At 33.5% G+C, this 11,002-nt stretch overlaps 1 protein-coding gene across 1 annotated transcript; it reads right to left on the reverse strand.

The window, feature by feature from the left end:
* Positions 1-962: 962 nt before the first annotated feature.
* Positions 963-9,612, reverse strand: LOC123703961. Its single transcript, XM_045652176.1, has 6 exons — positions 9,597-9,612; positions 9,317-9,507; positions 4,413-4,718; positions 3,457-3,735; positions 2,696-3,199; positions 963-1,592 (listed from the first exon to the last, which is right to left on the reverse strand). The coding sequence occupies exons 1-6, from the start codon at positions 9,610-9,612 to the stop codon at positions 963-965; spliced, it is 1,926 nt and encodes a 641-aa protein (XP_045508132.1).
* Between the last annotated feature and the right edge of the window lie 1,390 nt (positions 9,613-11,002).

The following is an 11,002-nucleotide window of genomic DNA, read 5'->3' on the forward strand; positions in this document are numbered from 1 at the left end:
TGTAATAAATATTTGTATCCTAAACGGTTTTTTATTTGTCTTAACTAGTTTATGTATACGGCTTCGTTCGCTTACTCATACTTTTATTAATTAAAATATTTCTTTTAAATAATTTAGGATAATTATAATTATTAATATTTTTTCGAATAATTTAGGTAAAATTATCTTGAGATTGAACAAAAAAAAATCAGTTAGTAATAAATATTTGAGAACCATCAAATCAAAAATTTTCATCCTTATTATCTCTATTAGCTACCACAATCGAGACTTTCGTACACGAAATTATTGGGCGTCTCATGAAAATAAAGCTACAAACGGAAAATTAGCTTGATAGTAGTCACTTTCAAAAATGGGCGATGTATCCTGAACTAAGTATATTATTTCTTATGAAAGAAAGAAAGAAAGAAAGAAAATAAATTTATTGCCAAAAACACAGCCAACAACATAACAAAATTTATCTTAAGATTAGCAAACGGATACAGCCTCAGCAAAATGCTGCACAAAAACAGCGCTGATTTTCAGGCTGCACCGGCGGTTGAGGTCCGTCTTAATATTAAAAAAAAAAATAACTAAGTGTACTTAAAAATAAATACATAATGAAGTATATTAATATGTATTAATAATAAATAATAAATATAATAAATAGATGCTTATAATATAATTTATGTTAGGGCAGAAACATATAAATATATATAAAATAATAATATATATTAAAAGGCGTATAATATGTCTAAATAACTATCAGTTTGTATTATTGTACCTTGGCATGTTTGTGTTAAAAGCATCTCTTTCCAAAAAATATAGCACAACTTTAGTGATTTAACTTTAAAATATAACTTAAAATTAAGTGAATGTTTCTTTGCAATGAATAAACTAAAATAGTGCAACAAAATCAGTTTATTTCATTAATATCAATAAATAACACAGGTATCATTTCTGGACGTAACCAAAAATATGATTCTTCACTTCTTGTTAAAAGTGTGTTTAGCATGTGCTATGTGCTTAGTGATAATATGTTGATTTGGTCTATGCGCCAATTCCACAAGGTTGTCCACCTTGTTCCAAGGAAGGAAGAGCTTGAGCCCATCAACTTGTGGTGTCGACTGTACTTCCGTCCTCACGCAATCTACATTGCACATGAAATCACAAGACTGTTTCTCCTCATTGAAAAATAGACCTTCAGAGCATACACCGATGACTGCTTTCTCGCCTTCACACCTCCAGAACTTGTCACAGTCCGTTTCGTGTTTCCAGAAGGGCACGTGGCAGTCTTCTTTGCATTTTTTGTCGTTGTCTACTGGTTCAGAGGGTCCACAGTCGCAGTCGCCGGGGCCATCACCAGGTCCCTCACCAGGTCCGTCACCAGGTCCTTCACCAGGGCCTTCACCGGGTCCCTCACCAGGTCCGTCACCAGGGCCTTCGGGTTCATTGTCGCATTCACAGCTACCATCTTCACCGGGATTACAGTCACCACCTGGGTTTTCGCACTCGCAACTGTCATCACCATCACCACCACCACCACCGCCAGGCTTGTCACCATCTTCGTTTCCGTTTCCGGGTTTGCAATTTGCTATTTCTGGCCATTCGCAGCGCTGGAATTAAAAAAAAAATTATAACTAGTCGCCCGCAGCACCGCTCGCATAGTCAAAAGTAAACCAGCATAGTTCCCGTTCCCGTGCGATTTTCGGGATAAAAATAAATGTGTTAATCCAAGTTGACCCTATATGTGTGCCAAATTTCATGAAAATAGGTTCAGGACTTTTTGCGTGAAGGTGTAACAAACATACAAAGAAATATTCAAACCTGCGCATTTATAATACTTATAGGATACGTTTACAATTATAGAAATTGTTGAAACTCATCAAAAATGTATATTTTAATAGCTAAATACATACATACATTACACATTACATTTATACATTTACAGAAATCATTCAATGATAACGCATAATTTAGATATCGATTACTGATAGAATTGACGTATAATAAAAAGCAGTAATAACTGTGGTAATAATCTTGTAGAATTGAGAATTTGCAATAATTATTATATAGCATTTAGAGCTAACGCGCAAGAGCAACTTTTGTCTGTGCAACTATTTTGTCACTCATCAACTCTATGGGCTAGTAAGAAAGTGCATCAATTGTATGGGGAGTTAGTTGCGTCGCTACGTGCGCGCACTTTCATAGGTACTATCCCATAGGTGGAGAGACAAAATAGTTGCGGAGACAAAAGTTGCTCTTGCGCGCTAACTCAAAATGCTATCTAATAATTATTTATAAATAATGATCTTGCAAATGGAAAATACTGTTCGTTACATGTATTTGAAAATGAAAATATATTTAAATTTTTTTTAATTTAGTTTATCTATTTCACCATATTAAAAATTATGTTTGCTGTATCAGTTTTTTAGGCTTCGTTTATGAGCTTAAAATATAGATTTCGTACCAATGGGGTTGATAAGGGTGCTTTTCCACCAATAATGTGCGAGGATGTGTAGCGAGGAATGTTTGTAAATAACCAATAGTATCGCTTCAAACAATAAATGCTTCAAACTTCGAACTAAATGAAGCGATATGATTGGTTATTTAAAAACACATTCCTCCCTACACACACAATTCCCTACAAACACACACAAACAATATTGGTGGAAAAACACCCTTAGGTTAGGGTAATTGTTAGTATTGAGTAAATTACCTGTAGTTCAAAACTGAAGTGAGTGCCTGGAGCGCAGGGCATCTCGACGATATCACCGTGCACGCATTGGTAGAACTTTTCACAGTCTGGATGAGGTAAGAGCATTTCATACGAGTAGTTCTTGGGACAACCATTTGGTAATAGTTCAATTTCTCCGGGTGGGCAGGCGCCTCCGTTGCAATTGCCGTTATCTCCAGGAGCAGGAGTGTTATTGTCACCGGGAGCGGGAGTGTTGTTGTCACCGGGAGCGGGAGTGTTGTTGTCACCGGGAGCGGGAGTGTTATTGTCACCGGGAGCGGGAGTGTTGTTGTCACCGGGAGCGGGAGTGTTGTTGTCACCGGGAGCGGGAGTGTTGTTGTCACCAGGTGCTGGTGTGTTTTCACAGTGACAATCGTCACTATCACCACCGCTGCCAGTCTCTTCGCTGCTGTCACATTCGCAGTCGCAATCTTCATCTGGAATCTCTCCGGGCACGCATTTTGCTATCTCGGGCCAGTCACAACGCTGAAATGTTAGTTTAATTTTTTTTATCAAGTAAATAGGGTACTAAAAAACTGCTGCATATATTTTTGTTAAAATAGTTAAGACATAATCTTTTATAATAAAATTATGATAGAAATATTATTATTAAACTTTAATTTAATTAACTGTATTTGTGTCTTATGTTTCCCTAATTAACTGTGAACTTTGTGACGATAGACAGTTTAGAGCAGAAACAGTATGTCAAAATGTTCTTTTATAGACTTTTTACGATTATTTACCTGTAATTCAAAACTGAAGTGTGTGCCTTTGGCACATGGTCTCGCCACAATATCACCGTGGACGCATTGGTAGTATTTCTCACAATTGGGATGGGGTAACAGCATTTCATACGAGTAGTTCTTAGGGCATCCATTTGGTAATAAATCGATTTCCCCTTCAGGGCAGAGACCACCGTTGCAGTTGTTGTTACCATTGTCTCCTGGGGATGGTGCTGGTGTCGGTACACCAGGGGGTATCTCACCAGGTGTGCAGTTTGCTATATGTGCCCATTCACAACGCTGGAAGACAGAAGTATGTTATAAGCTCTTTTTAGGAATATGATTGAGTAAGTATAAAATTAAATGTTTGCGTTGTAAGTATACGTTGTAAGAAGGTTTGTAACTTTAACTCGTTTGAAATAATGTAACTGAAGTAAGTATTTATCACAATATTTATAACACCTGTGTTTTGTAACTACAATCTTCGAAATAAGCAAAACTAGCTTACCGCCCGCGCCTTCGCGCGCTTTGTCTAAAACCTAATAAATTATATACTAAAACCTTCCTCTTGAATCACTCTATCTATAAAAAAAACCGCATTCAAATCCGTTGCGTAGTTTTAAAGATTTAAGCATACAAAGGGGCATAGGGACAGAGAAAGCGACTTTGTTTTATACTATGTAGTGATTCTCAGTTAATAGAATCGTTGCAGTAGTAAACACATTATTAACTAATTTAGATTAGAATGTTTTGACAACGTGACAGGCATTCAGGTGATACGCCTGCTCATGTTTGCCTGCTATTAATTTATTTATTTATATATTCTTTATTGCACACATATAAAGTTTTACAAAGCAGGATATAAGATACAATTGGCGGTTTAATTGAATAACAATTTCATCTAAACAACCAGTGCCAAGCGGAAAGTTTTCCCATTACAAATTTGTTGCTATAGTCAAATGAATTTATCGAATTACCTGATGTTCATAGCTGAAATAGGTATCATCAGCACAAGGCCTCTCAACCAGATCGCCATCCACACACTGGTAGTACTTCGAGCAGTCTGGATGGGGCAGCAGTTTGTCCACCGTCCTGTTCCTGGGGTCTGGACAACCATTGGGAAGCCATACTACTTCTCCCTCATCAATTTCTTCTTCAATCTCTTCGCTCTCTTCTACTGGTGGTCTGCACACGCATTTACCGCTTTTACTGTTGCAGCAACTAAATGCTTCGATCGCGATTGGACCGACTTGGCATTTTACTTGAGAGGCGTGCGCGCAGGCCTGCGGAATTGTTTATACAAAATACAAATACAAAAAAAAAAAACAAAATACATACATTTTTATTGTTACTAAAGAATATAAATACTTAAGCAGCACTTAAGTGTGCTTTATGACGTTCTTAAATCTAATGCTTAATTCAGAAATCGGCCGTAAATCATATTTTAATGTAATGTAATAACCAGATTCATTACTTCTACATATTACTTAGGTATATTGTGTTCAGATTATCTTCAAGTTAAAATGGCAAATAATGTACCACCACAGACAAATAATAATATACTAGGTATCACGAACAATATTGGTAAGTGAAACCAGACCTTTATCTTTTTAATTTTACATTTTATTTCGTTCATGTTGTCCTGGCCCTTTTTGCATTTCATATATTACTTATGCGATTTTTTGGAACGGCTTTAATGTTGACGATTTTGTTTTTGTGTTCAAAATAGGTAAGTATATATTATCCAGAACTTTCAAATTCAAATTCAAATTCAAATAACATTCCTGATTTCATTAAATTTTGCTTTAAGCCTATCAAATGACTCTAAACTAGTCTTATCTAATTCTTTTTACGTTTTTACGATTTATCAGAACGAATACAAATATTTTCGTATTAATAATAAGATAAATACTTAAATCAATGTTAAATGGCTTAAAATTAACTCTTAATTATGATTAATAAACTCCCTATATCAAAAGATTGAAATATAAGTTTTTTTATCTGTGTCCGAATTATTTTATTACACGGCTTATTTCTGATTAAAATTCTAAGTGAATTAGTCAATTGTTTTATTAGTGTAACTGATTCATTTGTATAACTATTTTATGACTAAGTTTTTGATTAGTAATTATATTAATCATTTGATTTTTTATAACCAGCGCCAGGCATAATATGCCTGGCACATGCTGAACTTGATCCTTTTTGGCGATACAGGGGCACATATTACATTGTTTTATTTTTTGTTCTATTTTTTATTGTTTTCCATTTCTTTTTTGTATGTTTTTGTTTTGCTTTTATTAATGTTTTACGTGATGATTGTGTCTTACTGATTGCCAAATAAACGTATTTTCTTTCTTCTTTCTTTCTTTCTATATCGTGTTATAAATAAGCTGCAGAGACTAATTTACAAAAAAAACTAATTGATTTTTCATCTATACTAATATTATATAAAGCTGTTTCCTTCAACGCGATAATCTCAGAAACCACGGGTCCTATTTAAAACATTATTACACTATAACCATTAATTATCTAGAAAGGCTGGCCAGGGCCGTCTTAGACTATGCCGGGGCCCTTGGGCACTCAAGAATTGGGGGCCCTTTCAAACATAAAGAAATCAAACTTTAATAGGTATACAAAATTTTTCCCACAATTATATATGAAGAAACGAGAAAATTTCTATGTAAAATTTTTGCTCCATTTTTTAAATACATTTAACAAAAAAGTTAGTTCTGACCAATTTTGTATTACATATATGGTCTTTTGAGGAAACTTTTTTTCCTTGTTTTTTTTTTATATAATTCATTTGAAACGCTGCGCTGCTGCTGTAATGGCGCTCCAAAGTTGACTTAAATTAAATTTAATTAAGAAATATTTTAAGAATTACTTTTTCAAATTACCTTTCTCTTTTTCAAATTTATCTTTTTAATTAGCGTCTGGATTTTTTCATTCGTAGCCGTTTCATATTGATCAAAATTATTGCGTGCGTTAATTGACATAATTTATTCAAGGCCTAGGCAAATGGCAAAAGTCAAAACGCTTGTCATCTATTCGTATAGAAATGGTCCGGTGTGAACAGAGTTCACCAAATTCTAGGACCTTTAAAACTACAAACTTGAACTTGAATTTGAATTTGAAAAAAAAAAATAGGTGATTTCGCGATTAATACTGAAACTATAAGTTTTATGATAAAATCATTTAGGTGTGAAGTGATTTAAGAAACGTGTGCATATTATAAGGATGGGATGAGTTTATAAATCGTTATATCTTAGAAAATGGTAGGTAGGAAGGATATTGATTCTTTTTAACCGACTTCAAAAAAAAGGAGGAGGTTATCAATTCGGCTGGTATATTTTTTTTTTTTTTTTATGTATTTCTTTTTTTGTTCGATGCGGGATAGTGTCGAATTGGTCCCATAAAAATTTTATTCGGATAGGCCCAGTAGTTTTTATTTTATGAGCATTTTTGTCTGTAGGTATTTGTAAATTTTGCAAGTGCAAGTTTGAAGTCGGTTGTTTTTAACGCAGTTATCATCTTGTGTATAGATAATTTTATGATCTACAATTTAAGTAAAAGTGGTTATATGATAAAACTTACCGTTTCGGTAAAAATCACGAAAAACCTACTTATATATTACCTATTGACTTTTAGGAAAAAAAATTTTCCTAGTAACGGAAGGTTGGGAAATTTTAATTTATTTTTGAAGTGAAACTTCTTTAGGCGCGTTGACAGTAAAATTTCAAGGTCGCATCATAACAATACCGTAACGTCATGGAGTAATTCAACGATTTTGGTATCTTATAATCTTGCCAAAGAAGTGGGCTATTTAGCACCGAAATAATTTTTCAAATCGCACCAGTACCTAGTTCCCGAGATTAGCGCTTTCAAACAAAAAACAAACTCTGTTTTTAATAATTTTAACAAATTTCGGCTGGATGGGAATTTTGGTCGTGGTCGTCGTTGTCCTTGGTAGTGTGACCGAAACATTAGCAAAACGTCATAAGCTTATAATATCAATTAGTATCAATAGCGGATTCTATTCTCTAGCGTTTCTGCAAATTGTCTAGAGGCCCAGAGATTAAAGTTTTGTCACAACGCCCTTGTATGCTATTTTGTAAACTTAGACTTGTCATTAATTTTCATAATTCCCAAAATAATTCAAGTAAAAATATATTATTTTACGTTTATAAGTAAATAAATAATTCGAGTAAATGTCTGATAAGTTAATTATAATGGTGTTCGAATCACTCGAATTATTTTACATAGATGTTTTGATTCGAATAAATCTGAAAATGATCTGACGTTCTGGCAACGAGAAAAGTGTATTGCTTTTTAATAAAATATTTTGAGATTTATGTGAAAAAAATTGTCAGTCCTACATGGAGATGTAGGACTGACTGGAGGAGTCCAGGGGGGCCCCCAGACGATGGGGGGCCCTGGGCACTGGCCCCCTGTGCCCCTATGGTAAAGACGGCAATGAGGCTGGCTATAGGTAATATATCATCACACTAAGACCAACAGGAGCGGAGCAATGCGGGTAAAACCGCGGGCAATAGTTAATCTTAAAACTAATTGACTTTCCATGTTCAAAGTTGTGTTCTTTATCAGTCATTTACAATAACAATTACTGATTTCCTGAAACTGTATTTGGTGTATTATTTAATTGCTTTTTGCGAGATTACCTTTATCAGTCATGTTATCCTTCAAGGATTACCTAGTGATTAGTTTTACAATTAAAATATGTAATAAAACGTAAAATATGTTGACCAATACGTCTTGACAATATGGGCAGGGTCGGGCGAGTAGAGGCAATAACGATAGTGTAGGGCCTAAATTTCTATGATGGGTCGTCATTGTTAATGTTTTCTCATAATCGCCATGTAAAAGTAAATATTATAATATTATGTATGTTATTGTAGATAATATCATGAATAGAGAAGAAGACAGACAAAAATATTCCAAAGTAGGTATTTAAAGAAAACTTTGTATCTATTGTTTATGTTTTTTAATTATTATTAAACCGATAGAATTTTATGACTGATAAGTGAACTTTTAGGTTATTTCTTACAGGCGCGGTCATTATAAATCTTTGTATTCAATACAATAGTCCCAATACATTTTATCAGATACGAACATTAGTTATATTGTAGTTGTAAATACAATTCCATTTATCAATTAAATAAATACCAAACCATGTTACACGCTGATAATAGGTATTGTTTTACAGACGTGAAGGTTTTGAATTAGGAAGTGTATTAAACTTAAAAGTTATTTCTTTTGTTTGATTTTACGCCAGAACATAATTAGGAAGTCTTGACACATTTTATCACTGTTTAAAATCGATTATTTACCTAATTATATTATCCCGGAGTCTCGAATATTTTACAGCGAGCGTGGTTTCGGCTAAAATGCCCGATTAGTTACACTAACAATTCTGTATAATTTAATATTGTTTCATAGTAGATATTAGTATCCTTATTATTTCTTACTTAATATCCTTATTAATATTATAAATGAGAACGTGTGATTTTTGTTTTGTGTTACATGGATAGGAGTGATTTCTTAATGAGATTTTTGTAGTTGAGAATAATTAGAAAGTTAGGCACATAGTTATTACTTATTAGTTAGTGACATTGGCCACTTTTTAGCGCTGTGAATCATCTCATTCAAAGATACCTACTAGACAAAAAGCTTGAGAGGTGTCAAGGGATGAAACGAAGTTACTAACATATCCGGCTTGCTTTCTATGAGAGAGAGAGAGAGAGAGAGAAAGAGACAACTATAGCAAAAAGTGTTGTTACAACTTTTAGTCTTAATTCCGAACGCAACGCGCGCTAAGAAACTTTGTTCCAAAACTTCGTTCCAATAGGATTTTAAACCTTACCTGTATTTCGAAGGAGAACAGTGTGTTTTCAGGGCACTGGAATGCATCGTTAAATTTCCTGCCATTCACGCAAGGATAGTATTTAGAACAGTCAGACTCGTCAGGAATCAGATAATGGTGGCCATCTTTAGGGCATTCGGCCTGAGGTTGACCATAGGCAAGACCTACGACCCCCAGGAAGAGAACTGTCTCTGCAAAGAAAACTGATATTAGTAATTTTTTAAATTATATAAAAAAAATAAAGCATATGAAAAATTCGGTTACAAGGCGGGATTTGAACCTGCGTCTTTTGCCATTTCGGGGAGATTACCCGTTATAGCCCAAGAGCTATCGAGTTTAATCATCTTTTTATTTTTTCTCGATTTAACAACCATCTCAACCGATTGCTACATTATTTTAATGATTATAATATATTCGATACCGCCTCGTGAGCGGAATTTTTCATTTTATTAAAAAAGTTATTTTTTAAGTGGAATGCTAAAAAACTAAAATATCGGAGTAGTAACTATTGAATGAAAAACCAATTCACAATAATAATAATTAGATCTTTTTCTCGTTCACACAGAAACTTTGAAGAAACAATACGAGCAATAATATTTAAAATCTCAGAATGAGGTGAATATGTACAGAGTCATTATAATGATTATGAGTTATGTCCTGTTATTACATGATTCACATTTTTTAATCGAAACTTATCAATTTAAGTTTCTGATTAAATCAAACAAAAATATTCTAAAGCTATACGGACCTAGAATAGATCCCTGTACCACACCTTTGTGGAATTAAGTTAATCCATACTAATATTATAAATGCGAAAGTAACTCTGTCTGTCTGTCTGTTACTCAATCACGCCTAAACTACTGAACCAATTTGCATGAAATTTGATAAGGAGATATTCTACCTTTTATTGCGAAATATATACCACGGGCGAAGCCGGGGGGACCACTAGTTTAAGATAAATTTTTAGTAAATGCCAAAACAACCGCATGTTAAAATGGCTTTAGTGACACAATAAGTTATGAAAAATTGTTTACAACGTCTGAAAGGAGGGTTAAATAGGAATTATGTCTAGTTTATGGTTACTGCATCTTTATCGAAAGCTTATGCATGTATGAAATTTTCAACTTGATGTACTTAACAATATTGGCTTAAATAAAAGTGAGAATTATTTACTGTATGTTTGAAAGCAATAAGAATACATTTTTGATTTAGATACAATACGCGGCCTTATCGCTATTGAGCTGTCTCTACCAGACAATCACAAACTGTACAGGTGAGTAGGAATTTAATGTAGAAACTGGATACAAATAACTAAACTGGATAAAAAGTAATTATGTAAGATTCGCACTTAATATAAGCTATCAATCTCTAGATTTGAATCTCTAGATCTATTATATTTATCGAAAGAATGAATCGATCAAATAAAAAACCAACAATAATTGTGTATTAAATTTTCCTGAATGTGAAAATATATCGATTATCAGTAATAATATTATTTTTATCGATAAATGATGAGCTGATATCGCGAGTACAATATATTATGACGTGCAATCTTTAACACAACATTTATTGAGTAATTCACTAAAATAAATTAATAAATACAACGGTAGCTGATAATGGTACCATAATAAAATTCCAAGGTACTTTTGTTTTAAATTGAGTTAAATTTTAAAGTACCGTAATTGA

Source organism: Colias croceus, chromosome 28 (genome assembly GCF_905220415.1).
Source record: "Colias croceus chromosome 28, ilColCroc2.1".
NCBI lineage: Eukaryota > Metazoa > Arthropoda > Insecta > Lepidoptera > Pieridae > Colias > Colias croceus.